Source organism: Mus caroli, chromosome 7 (assembly GCF_900094665.2).
Source record: "Mus caroli chromosome 7, CAROLI_EIJ_v1.1, whole genome shotgun sequence".
NCBI lineage: Eukaryota > Metazoa > Chordata > Mammalia > Rodentia > Muridae > Mus > Mus caroli.
In genome coordinates this window covers 125,237,957-125,252,067 of record NC_034576.1, presented here as the reverse complement: position 1 = coordinate 125,252,067, position 14,111 = coordinate 125,237,957, and the positions used below count along the sequence as shown (strand labels likewise).

Genomic DNA, 14,111 nt, shown 5'->3' with positions numbered 1-14,111 from the left:
GAAAATACAGTAAGATAGACACAAACACTAAAGAATTCTATCGAATGATTCCGTAGTTATGTGGCACACGCCTTTAATCCCAGCACTCGGGAGGCAGAGGCAGGCGAATTTCTGAGTTCGAAGTCAGCCTGGTCTACAAAGTGAGTTCCAGGACAGCCAGGGCTATACAGAGAAACCCTGTCTCGAAAAAAAAAAAAAAAAATGAAATGCTCAAAACAGAAAATCGACCAGTGAAGGGCAGGAGCTGGAAGGCAGGCTAAATGACGAGTGACTGCTAAATAGTTGGTGTTTGGAGTTTGAGTATAAACTCAATCTGAAATCAGAGGTGATGAATGTACAGGCCACACCCTTCACATGCATGGAGATTTGATTTTAATAAAGACATTAGTAAAAAGCTGAGTCTGGCCGGGCGTGGTGGCGCACGCCTTTAATCCCAGCACTCGGGAGGCAGGCGGATTTCTGAGTTCAAGGCCAGCCTGGTCTACAAAGTGAGTTCCAGGACAGCCAGGACTATACAGAGAAACCCTGTCTCGAAAAAAAAAAAAAAAAAAAAAAAAAAGCTGAGTCTGTGCCCATAGTCTCAACACTCAGGCAGGAACAGTGAGTTCAAGACCAGTCAGTAGGGACTCCTCGATGGGGGGAGGCCCTTCAGAAGAATTTGAGAACAGATCAAAGCAGGACAGTACTGAACAGTTTAAGCTCTGGTTTCATAGTCACTGAGGAACAAGTTTCCAGTAGTTGGCCTGAAATACTAACCTACAGGAATACAAAGAATATTCACATGTCCCTCTCCATTTTTATACTTTTTGTGACAAGGTCTCATCAAGCAGGTGACCTTGAACCTGCATGTAGCTAAAGATAACCTTGAATTTGGGTCCCCATTGCTTCTACCTTAGAAGAGCTGAGATACAGGTGCACCCCATTGGAGAAGGGACCCAAAAGAGCCACATAAGCAAGCAACCTGCCACATTCCCACTAAGTCTAATGTACACGCCTCACGCCTGCTTGAGGATTCAGCGAGAATGCATTTCTCTTGCACCCTTCTGTTACAGCAGTTAACAACAGGCATGCTACAATGCTCTTAAGATCAGTGTATATTTAGGCAGCAGGTAGCACCAGCTTTCCTTCTGCTAGCTCACAAATGTGTTTCTTGGGGAACAGAGACACAGGAGAAAGAAGGGGCTAAAGTAAACAAAACACAGACGTCATCAATATAAAAAACACCCAGCATCAGTGCAGCACACTACCAATAAATGCTATCAGACTTACAATTCATTAGCAAGAACAGCAAAACAATGAGCTGGCTCAGGCTTGTTTGTTATTATACAAAATTCAATCACTGCTGTTTGCAGAAAATATTTTTTAAGGTTCAAAGTATAAAAGTTTTTCAACTAGGTTTCAATTGGTTTTGAACATTCCTTTAAAATGGGAAGCTGAGTCATTGTGACCTAACACTACTGCCTCACTGCTGAAAATGCAGATGCTTCTCCCTGGTGACAAGAAAGGAAATGCTAGGATTTCTGCTGCCTAGCCAACTCAAAACAGGATGCAAAAGATGCTTAAAGTAAGACGTCTTAAATAGGACACTTAACTATATTTATGTTTGTGGACATCCTTTTAAGACTAAAAGAAAGCCTGCCTCAGTTCCATTTTACTCTCTTCGATCTCAGTTTAACTCTTCTGACAGCCACTCTAACACACACCAAATCTTTGAAAGTCTGATACAATATCTTATCCCATTAGGTTCTGAGTTGTGGTTTTGTTTTTTTTTTGTTTGTTTGTTTTTTTTGCTTTGTTTTGTTCAAACACATATTCAATTTTTCAAAGTACTTCTTTTCACCTGTGGTTCCTTATATACTCAGCATAATTGCCTTGTCTAGAGCCACAAGACCAAACTAGCTTAAACAGCAGGCATGGTGGCGAGGATCCATAATCTCTGAGCTGGGAACTGTAAGGCAGGAGAATCCCAAATTTCAGGTCAAGCTAAGCTTCCTTATAGTAAGAATGTCTCAAAAGCAAAACAAACAAACAAAGCCAGAATACATATTACAAACATAACCAATGTTTCATTTTCTTACCAAGTTTATTTGAACATCACTAATCAAAGTTGAAAACAACTTTTATGTCCATCAATAAGGAAGCTATCTTCAAAATAACACTTTAAAAGGTAGCAATCACCACCTTCAAATTTAAAGTGGATTTGCAATTTTTGTAAATTTAATAACATTTTGAGTTTCAGTTTAAACTATGTAGCATTTCCTAATATGAAGGAAACACTAACTAGGCCAGCATCAAGGTGCAAGAGCTGAGTAATCCTTCAGAAAGATTAAGTAACTATGGACCAAACCTTAGGGGAAGCTAAACATTCCATGTCTGATCACCAACTGTCATGCACAAGAGGCTCTTTACTGTATGAACATACTTCTGTATTTGGGGTCTGGGGTATAAATGATAAAACAAACATGGTAACATAATCCTAAGAAGCAGAGCTACACTAGTTTTGGTGCTTTAAGATTAGAAATGACTTTTTGTTAAGACTAACTTTATTTTTAATTATGTTTGTATGTACATGTGTGAGTGCAAGCACCCATGGAGTCTAGAAGAGGATATCAGATCCCCCAGAACTGGAGTTACAGCTGCTTGGGAACCAGCCAATGTGGGTGCTAAGCGCTGAACTTGAATGGAACTTGGGTCCTCTGCAAGAGCAACAAGTGCTCTTAACTGCCTACTCATCTCTTCAGCCCACAAGTGAAAAATAGAAGGTGGGTTTTCCTTGGAGTGAGATTAGTTCAGACTGAATGGCATATATGTAACATACCCTGTTTTAGTATTTCCAATCATGGGCAAAATTCCTGGGGTTGTCATAAAATAAAACTACAAAAGACTTTGTCTTTCAAGTTATACTTTCAGATATATTTGATATGCCAAAATTCAAAACATTATAAACTATTTTTATGATGTTTAGATTCAAAATTTCCAGAGTATTCTCAATTTTAAGTTCACAGTCTGCATTTATTATAGCAACTAATTTGCTACATAATCTCTAAATTAAGCTAGAGAGAAGCCTATCCTGCAAACCACATCAGAGGAAGCAATAGAAAAGCCTAACAAAATTAGGATGATGGCAAGAACAGACAACCCTATCTAGAGAGGTATACCCTGGCCACTTATCCTGTGTTTCCTGTGACTCTGCCTCTGTTCCAGACACTCATGGTTCAAACAAAAGTTTCCCACATTAGATGCTATTTGGTTTACAGCATCTTTAATATTTGTTGTACAATGGCCACTTAACAGTTGACTTGGGAGCTGGGATCAGTATCACAAATTATGTTAACTTCTACTTATACAACATACCTAAATTATGGGAATCACTAGAATGTGCATGAAAAAACTGATATCATTGTTGTTTTTTAAAAGAAAGCAGAAACATGTTATATCTTATCTAATGGGTAGTAAAAAACACTTGAATTGGAGACGGCTTGTTGGAATCCCAGCTCTCTCATTTGAAGACTGTCTCTCAATCAGAATTTTCTCACTTGAAAAAAATGATACCAGCTGATATCTACCTTAAGGTCCAGCTCTGAATATTCAGTAATTCTGTAGCTTAGCCTCCAAAAATACTTTCAAAAATTCCAACAGTCAGGGACTGGAGGGATGGCTCCGCAGTTCAGAGCGCTGGCTGCAGTTCAAATCCCAGCAGCCACACGGCAGTTTAAACCCTGTAACACCACTTCCAAGGATCTGACACTCTCTTCTGGCTTCCAGTGAGTACTTGGGACCAATGTGTGCACTGATATCCTTGCAGGCAAAACACCCATACAAACAAACTTATTTTTTTAGAAGTTGTTTTGCATCAACTAAATTGTACTAGTTAATGGAAGGTTTCTGTTTCCCCTCTAAACTGGTAATTTTTACTAATATTGTTTCTCCTCACACAAACGTCTATTTTACTCTGAGACTTGGGTCAATCTCTCCTCTATCCTAAATGGAGAATCCTAGCTATGTGAACTCCTCTCACAACTAGCCTACTTTGAAATGCCAGGATCCACTCATACTTATTTCTCTACCACCACTTTCATGCAAATCCTCATCAGTTTTCACCTAGAGAACTACTGCCAACAATTATACCTAGTCATAATTTCCAGCCTTGAAGAGTTTCCTATCACACTGATATCCTACCAGAAGGTAGGCAGTGGCTCCTTAGACTATGTATTTAAGTTTTCAGCCTTATAGTAAAAGACCTCCACACACCATGTCTTAAGACTGTCTGATTAACTGCTTGCTATTTCTGCTACACAAAAGTCCTGTGTGCTTACTAGGTTTGAGTCTTTTCTTCCTTAGTCCCACTCCAGTGGCAGTCACCCTCATCTAAACATTACAGCTCCCTCTTTTGAATGTTCATGGTACTGACAGAATGAGACAATCCTAAAGGCCAACAATTTTAAAAGCTAAATGCATCCCTCATGCCATTGTGCTTGACACCTGGCACTGCCTTGGTAAGGACTTGCTACTTACCACAGAAAAGAAGAATGCCAGCCCAACTCTGGCCCACAGAACAGAGCTTCTAAGCTAGACACACACACACACTCGTGTTTGCTGGGCTTCCATGATACAAAAAGATTCCTGATGAACTATTTACATATTTAGAACTTTTCATATTCAAACCCTGAACCAAGATCTCCAACAATGATGTCCCCCATCCCTACCTTCCATTCCCGATAGACCTTTGTCAGAAACCAAAAACATGCTGATCATTACAAATACTGAGTAGAGGGTACTCCTGGTAACAGTGGACATCCTGCGCTATAAAGACAGTCTTCAAATAATTAATTAGCTGGTCTAAAATGTGTCCATGGTGAGAAACTCCAAGATAAGCATAGTGCATGCAGTTGTAGGTTCTATTTCCTAAAAGAAATTTTGCAGTTTTTCAAAGTGCAGCACCTTCCCTTCAGTAAAGACTTTAAACACAGCATGAAAACTGACAGCTCCTGAAATTACTAACGGTCAGACTTTAAACTCAGCATATACCTCAAGCCTCTTATATGTAAAGCACAAGAACTGAGAACACCTAGTTCACCCAGACACTCAAGAATAAGGAGGTATACAAAGTCTTTAGATGGGTATACCAGGCAGATGATACTGGTTCCCAGAAAATACTCAGTTTACTAGGGTGAATACTACCAACCATGACTTCCTGAGCAGGGTAGTAATGGATAAAGAGTGATACTTTCTAACTCAGGAAAAATAAAGCAAGTGTCCATGTAATCTAATCTAATCACCTTCCTCCCTACTCAAAGCGCCTTAACTTTAAACAAAAAAAAAAAAAAAAAAAAAAAAAAAACTGGTCCCACCTCACTGGACGTTCTGCCTTAAAATGTTTATGTATTTCTTTTTCATATCTAATGATCTTATGAATGAATCTCCTCAAGCAGGAGAATGGAATGACATCTCCTTTCGACCCTTCCATCAACTACCTTGTATCGCCGTTATTTAAGTATATATTAGAGCTCTCCCACCTAAGTGTACATGCCCTCTGTGGACACTGACAGCATTTGATCTCTTTCTATGTAACCTAAGGGGGTCTAACAGACCTTAGTAACTAAGATGGCCCAAGCCTCTCGTTTCATAGATTAGACAGAGGCTAAGTGACCTGCCAAGAGTCAAGGTCATTTTAAGTGGCAGAGCTGGAATTCAAACGAGGCCAAGAGAAGAGATTCCAAGTTCTGCCCAATCATAATGAAGTGGAAAATCATGCTTGTGTTACAATGTTTACCTAAATTCTAGGTACCCTCACAGAAAAACTGAAAGGAGAAAAAGATCCAAAACCTATACTATTACTAAAAATTACATCTCGATAATTCAATCTATTTTGTTTGGTTCTGTATCTTATTCTTTCTTTCCTGCTTTTCACAACATAACTTGTTTAAACATCCAGCTGACATTTAGCCACTGGTATCAGCTCTTAAGGTCCCTTTAAATGATTCCATAATTATTCAGAGTTCCAGAAAAAACCCTCAATGGGTAAGCCAATACTGTCTCTTTGCCAAGAGAACAGATTCTTTAACAGTCACCCCAACAGATTAACATTTATAAAATCAAAAAGCCAGAAATTTGGAACAATTAATTCTACATGGTGAAAAATACTTGTGCAATTACAAGTGTGCTAATAACCCCAACATAAGCCTAGAACTTCCAGTAAACAAACGTAAGCCATATTAAGACCTAAAACAAATGGAGTTGGTTTTAACTGTATTAATCTGGAAGTTTCTGAGTGTCCAAATATGATGCAAAAACAAATAGGTTAACGGAAAAGTCTGTTTAAACGTGGATCTGAAAACAGGTCAAGTATAGTACAATTCTCTGATAATTTAGAAATTATAGCTCAATAGAACTAAACGTTTTCCAGAAATGCATTACTTCGGGGTAGGACACAAAAACCAAACAAACAAACAAACAAAACCTAACCAACCAAAAAAAAAAACCCCACTTCTCTTTTGAGGTAGTATTTGATGCTTACCAGTTACCAGTGCAAAGGCGTGAGTTCAGGCCCAGCAGAAGTGACAATCACTTACTGGTAACAATTTTTAATTACTTTCCCAACTGATAAAAAGAGCACACACTGAACACAGACTAAAATGTAGTTTCAAAGGAAAACAAAACGCAGCTTATGCTTCATGAAGTTCAAGGACAAAACTATTTCCAATGCAACAGAATCCGCCTGACTACAATGTGCAGAGACAGTGAGGAAAAAATGTGAACACATAGTATCTTTTTATAAAGGCAACAATTTAGCTACAAAGTAATAACGGGGAAGCCAAAACAGTTTGACAGCCCGCCATAAGGGCCGCCTCAATCATGAGTCACACAATGCCTGCAACCATTTACAATAGTAATTAATGCACAAGTCCCCTAATTAAATTCTAAAAGGGTGAGAATGCTTTAACTAAGTTTACAAGAACTGCCTTTTGCTTTTCTTTTTAAGAACGAACACACTCGTAATTACGCGTCTCCCTGCAATGCCCCCCCCCATGCAATATTCCCTGAGGCCGTTTCTCCCGAATATCTGTTCCGTGAGTGCGAAAGCAAATGACACGGGGTTGGGGGGTGGGGGTGGAGGGGGGGGATCCGTAAACCCAGGAAGAGCGAAGCAGAGTGGAAACACACGATTATAAAGGGGCGGGAGACCGAAGGCTCGCCCATCTTACCTGCTAAGATTTCTCTCTACGTCTTTGGTAGCTTTAGCTTCCAATTCTCTGAAATAGCAAACAAAAACAAACAAACAAACAAAAAAAAAAAAACGGGGGGAGGGGATGCGCGTGAAAACGGAGCTGCTGCGGCAGAGCGCCCGCGCGGTGGGGGAGGGGCGGGGCTGCGGGCTGCAGCGCTGCGGGCCGCCGAGCCCAGGGCGACCGAGCCCAGAGCCGAAGCCCGCGCGGGACCAAGCTTCCCGGACCGCCCGGGACTCCCGCCCACGCCCGCGTCCCCCCGGGGACTGCCCCGCGCCGCCGCCCATCAGCCCGAGGGGGTCCTGCGGCAGCGCCGGAGGCTGGCTCCTGGCCCCCCGAGCGAGCCTCCCCTCCGGTCCGCTCACCTCATGTGTGTAAAGTGCACTAGCGCGTGGGGCGCGGGGAACGAGGCTCGCGAGCCTCAAGCCCTCCGCAGCGCCGCGGGGACAGGCCCGAGCCGCTGCACCAGCGCCATTTTCTACACCGTCCCGTTGCCGCCGCCGCCGCCGCCGCCACCGCTGCCGCCGCAGGCCCCAGACCGGAAGTGAATGCCCCACTCGCAACCCCTTCCGGGGGCGCCGTGGCCCGGGAGCCCCAAGATGGAGGCCCTAGCAACTAGGCCTGCCGGACGAGGCAGCCACTTGGCAACTGTCTGACGCGGCCAGGACCTCGCCGGAGCTGTCGGGGAACTCCGAGGTTCCCCACGAGCGGCTCTGGAGCCTGGCAAGAGCGGAGCGCGGCCTTTTTCGCCGAGGCTGGCTCGGGCTTGCCTCGGACCATCCCCTCCTCCTTCTTTACTGCGACACAAGTTTCCTTCCCCTCGGCCCGGCCCCTCCCTTACAGAAACACGCCTTTAAAAAAAAAAAAAAAATCCAGCAAACCGCAAATTCCACCCCTGCCGCTGCCAGACTAGCCCGCGCCGTTTTTGAAATTCACCCACATCTAATTACTTTTGACCTTCAGCCACATTTATTTAACCTCTCGATTTGTGCCTCTTCCCAGGTGAAGAATGCATCCCAGAAGTTTCAATATATATTTTTTTTAATTTTTGTGCCTCAAAATTTTACACACCCTTGACTCAGCAATTCCACTTGCACGAATTTCTCTGCTCAAGAAATAACCATTTGGGTATCACTTTTAAGTACTTCACAATCAAGATATTAACTCAAATGCACAGACAAGGTTGAAAAACTAACTGTAGCCAGCTACGACGTCTAACGCTATGAGGTGGCATTAGACGCAGCTACTTGCAGTACCTGGGATCTTGGTTAAAAGGATGGAAACGCAGATGCCATACTAGTTCTCAGAAAGACATGTGAACACCCAAAGATGCTTACATGTGGAATCTACATGTAGATAAAATAAGATACAGCAATATAATACATGAAGATAAATTATTACAATTATTTTCTTAAATTACAATATAGACACATACCTGATTGTAAATACAATAAGATACATACCCAAAGGGGAATACTGCAATATAATGTATTAAGATATTATAATGCACATAGGTACATACATATTCGGTGCATTAAATGCTAGTAATCTGCACATTTCTCCTCTACTTAAAAATCTACTCCCTTTTACTTTCTCAAAAAACTCCCTCTGCAGACTACCTTCCTTTGCCCTTTTCTATTCTAAGCCCTTTAACTGGTTTAAACCTGCTCCAGTCTCTCCCAGGAAACAAGCTCTGTGATCGTCTGGTTCTGCTCTAGGAGAAATGTGTGTTGTAGTTAGCTAATGAGAGGATGAATGCCCAGAAAGGAACTAGCCAGCATGTTAACGTCTGTTTTGCATTTTTCTTCTTTTGGTGTTCTTAATTTTATGAACAACCTATAAACATTTTTTTGGAAAAAAAAATTACAAATTGCAAAATGAAGAATAACAAATAAATGCTAGTAATTTTTACATTTTAATTTATTTGAGATGGGGGGTCTTACTCTATATCCTTGGCTAGCCTATGTAGGCCAGACTGGACTCAAACTCAGAAATCTGCCTGTCTCTCTCTCCTGAGTGATAGTGATCTACAACACACACACACACACACACACACAGAGGACCAATTCTGGTTAGGTTCTTTGTTAAACTGATACAAGATGGAGTCATCTGGGAAAATGCCCCCAGCAAATTGCTATAGGCAACTCTATAGGCATTTTCTTGATTAATAGTTGATATGGAAGCTCTTTAGAGGCCATCCCAGGTTGTATGAGAAAGCATGCTACAAGCCACGGGGAGCAAGCCAGTAAGCAGCACACTCCTCTACGTCTCTGCTTTAGTTTCTGCCTCTAGGTTCTTGCCTTGAGTTCCTGCTCTGATTTCCCTATATGATGAACTATGAACTGTAAGCTGATAAACCCTCTCCTCCCCAAGTTGCTTGTCAGTATGGTGTTCATCACAGTGATAGAAGGCAAATTAAGACAGGATCTTTCCTATAATGTTTTGCCTTTGTTTCTGCCCAATTCCTGTGATTACCTCAACACCCATCTTCTCTACTCTATATTCCTTACCTTACCAAGGTTAAGTGATTAGACTAATTCACAAATTATAATTTTGGAAGGTAATGATTACTTTTTCCTCTATCAAAACCACAACTGAGGCTGTAAAAAAAGAGCTCAGTAGTCAGAAGAGCACTGGCTGCTTTTCCAGAGAATCCAGTTCAGTTCCCAACACCCACATGGTGGTTTACAACTGTCTATAACTCAAGTTCCAGGATACCCAATGTCTTCTGGCCTCCTCAGCACCTGGCACGTATATGATACACACACATATATATATATACACTGGCAAAACACTCATACATGTAAATAATTTTTTGCAATGCTGAGTATAGCAAAAATGTATGCTAAGTAGCACTATACCACTGACCGATATCCCCACCCTTTATTTTTAAACTTTAGAAAGTCTACACATTAATAAATAGAACTTGGACACATGAACACGTAGATACTTTACTGGAAAGAGTGTATTTACTTCATCTAATTAGGATTTCTCCAGTGCTTAGTGAGCTATCCCAAACTGTTCTAAGTAGCTTATGCAAATATTAATTAGACACTAATTGTTGTCTTTGTACCTCCCACTGAGGTAGGAGTATGACACACCCCCTGTGCCAACAAGTGTGATTAATTTTCCCAAAGTCACGTAAGTAATAAGTGATTAAGTTTATGTGTGTGTGTATCTATACAATCCATTGCCATCCCAACATAGTGATCACTGACAATCGAATCCACTATATATAATCAATCTACCAAATATCATTTCAAATATATATGTATACACACACACTGTAAAGGAGAAAGTAACAATGCCATTCAGTGTGTAAATGCTCAGAAGACTACATTACATGTAGGGGTCTATGTCCCACACAGAGACTGGCATACCAGGGTCTAGTCAGTTATACCTCACACTAAACAAATCACGCTGCACATACCATTGCTCTAGAGTAGAGAACAAGGGAAGAATGACTAGAAGTCTGTGGCCATCCAGCACAGATGCAGTGTTGTCCTACAGGTTTTCGGCGTGCAGATGATTGAAGCTGCAGACACAGATCCCAGCTGTGTGCTTCATTAATGGACATCTCTGTGCTATCATCAAAGAGCCAAGGAGTGCACCCGAAGGAAGTCTGATACTACACTGATGAAATCATCAAGATGGGAGGGGGAAACATAGAAAGCATGTTGTAATGGAGCCAAAAGACTGCTGAGTAGTAACAGGACCAGTCCCTAAACTGTTCCAACTAGAGACCTAAAGGTTAGCTTTAAGGCAGGACGTTCCACTTTGGAAGTATCTTCTTAGGTTTTTCTTCCTTTCTTTTCTCACTGACACCGCTCAACACATCTTGAAAACCCAGGGTCCTCTTTCTCCTTATGGTGATATACTTTACACAAAACATGATTCACCCATCTATTGTGAAAAACCTCATGAGTCATGACACATAGATTCATGTAGCCACAACCACAATCAATAGAAAAGAGTTCTATCACTCAAGAAAATTCCCTTGTGCCTCTTCTCAGTCCCTTTCTACAGTTCGCTCCCATATGCTCGCTGGGCACCTTCATCATAGATGGTCATATAAATGAAAAATTATCAATAAAATAACAAACTTGGTACATGCAACAATATAATATGATATACCACAATTTGTTTGCCCATCTTCCCATTGGTCAGTGATTGTTTCTGGTTGGGGGAGGGGCTATTATTATTATTATTTGGTGGACAAATCTGGGGCAATTTCCTCTGAACTGAGACATTACCTTCTGGAGACAGGAGGAAGCCCCTCGCCAGTTTGGAAAAAGCTGAAGCCTAGGATTCACAATGTTCCTCTCCAAGGTTCCCAGCAGCAGGCAATGGCTGGGAAGAAGAGACTTTCTAAGCAAAGGAGCTACACGTGGTCATTCTGCAAGCCCGGGAGGCACAGCTTTCTGGAGTGGTCCAGGCTGGGGTGAGTTATGGGGTCAGCTCCCATAACTCTTCATTCCTATTGCTGTAAGTAGCCCAGTAAACGCCTTGATCATTAGTTGGCCTTCGTTGGCACTAGCACTTTGATCTGTGATGGATGCTCCTTTTGGAAAGAGTAGAAGTCTGCCTGCATCTCCCCAGGAAAACTTAACACAACAATGGGCACATTTTTTCCTTTGTCTTGGAAAAATACCTAGTGCTATAGTTTGGGTTATAAATGACCTCTAAAGGTCATGTGCTAAAGGTTCTAACCCCTGCATGGTATTCCTGGGAGGTGGTAGTTCTTTAGGTGGTAGGGCCTAGTGAGACCACCTCAAGTCTTTGAGGGTGGGCCCTTGACAAGGACTGGGAACCTCTGCTCCTTTTCTCTTGGCCTTCTCAGCTACAGGGCGTCTCTGCTCTGTCTTACATGTCTACAGTAGTGTACTCTGAACCTCAAGCTCATAAGCAATGGGATCAACTGACCATGGGCCCAACTGTCCAAAATGGTAAACTGGAAACAAACAAACAAACAAACAAAAAACCTTTCCCTCATTCTAAGTAGATTATCTCTGGAGTTTGTTACGGTAAGAAAGAAGCCGACTAGCATACCTCCAGAATAGAACTGCTGCATCCCAGAATATATGCACATTTAACTATATGAGAAACAAGAGAATGTTACTAAAATAATTTGTGCCCACTTGCATTCCCAAGTGGGTGAAGGGTCATTCTCCCCCACCCCCCACCCCCCGCATGCTAACTCTATTTGCAGTGTGTTGGGACAATTTCCACACAGCAGCCTGGATGCTCTTAAAAACACCACCACCACCATCATCATCTTACTGTCCATCTTAAAATAACACAAAGGCATTGAGCACTCCTGGCTCCAAGCCTAGTTACCTGTAGTCCTGACCTTGCATCACCTCTCTTGCTCACCTTGCCTCAGGCACTTAGTCTCCTTTCTCTAAAGGATTCCTGTCTTCCTGATCAGGAAAATCTCAGCTTCTCTTTATCTCTTCAGGTTCCTTCCCTGGCTTTGATGCTCCCTGTCACATACTCGGAAGCCATTCTGGACTTCCCATCACATTTGTAATGAAACGTCACTGCCGTCTATTTAGTCTCTGAATCTCCTGAATCTTTGCAAAGCTAGGAGGGCAAGGCACCTGTCTGTCCTATCACTTCCATCTCCACAGGTAGAAGAACGCCTGGTAATGCTTGTTAATGAACGAATTATCTTCCTATCTCTGCTTATCTCTTCCATCTAAATATACTGCCAAAGTGGTTTTTCTAGCAAGTAAACCTGATGGGCTCCCGCTGCCACTAAATGATCTTGAATGGCTTGAAGGCTGAAAATTCCTGAGAGGTTGCATTCTATAGAACACCATCTGAAACCCCTCACGGCACAGGAAAGGCCTATGAGAGTCTACCCTGCCCCATTTCTCAGAATCCCTATTTTATGATCTTGGGACATAGATCTGCAGCCAGTTCCTGGGTCTTGCAGTAGCTCTGTGACTTGAACATACTGTTCCGTGTGAATGGAAAACCTTTCCTCCCCATTATGTCTACCTAATGAATTCTACTTCAAAGTGGAGTTCATATCCAGCCTCCTTTGCAAACCTTCCCTGAGACTCTCTGATTCTCGTCCTGATAGTCATTTACCATCATTCCAGTTCCCTGTCACTGAAGTGAGAGTAAAAGGACTCCTGGAGCATTCAGGGCTGGAGTCTCATATTTTTCAAAAGTCGATTTATTTTATCCAGCCACTGCTGACATATCCGGTCCCAGACAGCGGAGTGTTCGTTCATTGCCCCTTATATTTGCTGTATTGCCAGTACCTAGCTTAGTGCTTGGGAGGCCCAAACACTGAACTGAAGGTGTCTGTAGAATAAAGAACAAATGTCACACACACCCTTCTCTAGTATTTCCTTAATATTTGCTAAGGAGCATCATAATTCTGCCAAGCAGCTGTCTGTCACCATCAGGACCACTGGTAGGAACAGGATTTCTCTAGACTCCCCTGGCCTCTTCGACTGCTGTTTTGCTTTCTGTTACAAATGCCAACAGCATTCTTCCAATAATGCCCCAACTTGCCACCAGACCTACCAGGCATCTTCATGGCTTTAGTGAGGATCAAATGGGTACCCCCTCTTTTGACTAGGTCCCTCAGATAGTTACAGTCAAAGGAATCAGTTATTGCTCCAGAAATGTCCCTTGTCTTGTCATCCAGGCTACCCTCCTCTGCTCCCAGGCTACAGGTTTTAGCCCAGAAATGCCCGAGTTAAGTATTTTATAGGAATGATGCTTATGCCTCCTGACCAAGTTGAAGGTAATTTGAACATTAAAATGCATTATGCTTGTAAGGTATTATAACAACATAATGGGAAATTGTACATCTATACAAAAATAAGTATATTCATAAAATATATTCATTCATTTAAAGTTTGATGA

The 14,111-nt window shown here is 42.1% G+C and overlaps 1 protein-coding gene across 3 annotated transcripts in view; it reads right to left on the bottom strand.

Annotated features, from left to right (window-relative positions):
- The window catches only part of Tnrc6a (trinucleotide repeat containing adaptor 6A), a 72,399-nt gene extending 64,360 nt beyond the window's left edge, over positions 1-8,039 (bottom strand). For 2 of the 3 annotated variants that reach the window (XM_021168995.2, XM_029479750.1), the window contains exons 1-2: positions 7,592-8,013; positions 7,206-7,253 (exon numbers count right to left, since the gene is read on the bottom strand). In XM_021168995.2, the coding sequence (XP_021024654.1) occupies positions 7,206-7,253; positions 7,592-7,596 (53 nt within the window). In that variant the 5' untranslated portion in view covers positions 7,597-8,013. Of the gene's footprint in view, positions 1-7,205; positions 7,254-7,591 lie in introns of all 3 variants that reach the window. The other variant, XM_021168994.1, reaches the window with a different exon arrangement.
- Positions 8,040-14,111: the final 6,072 nt, after the last annotated feature.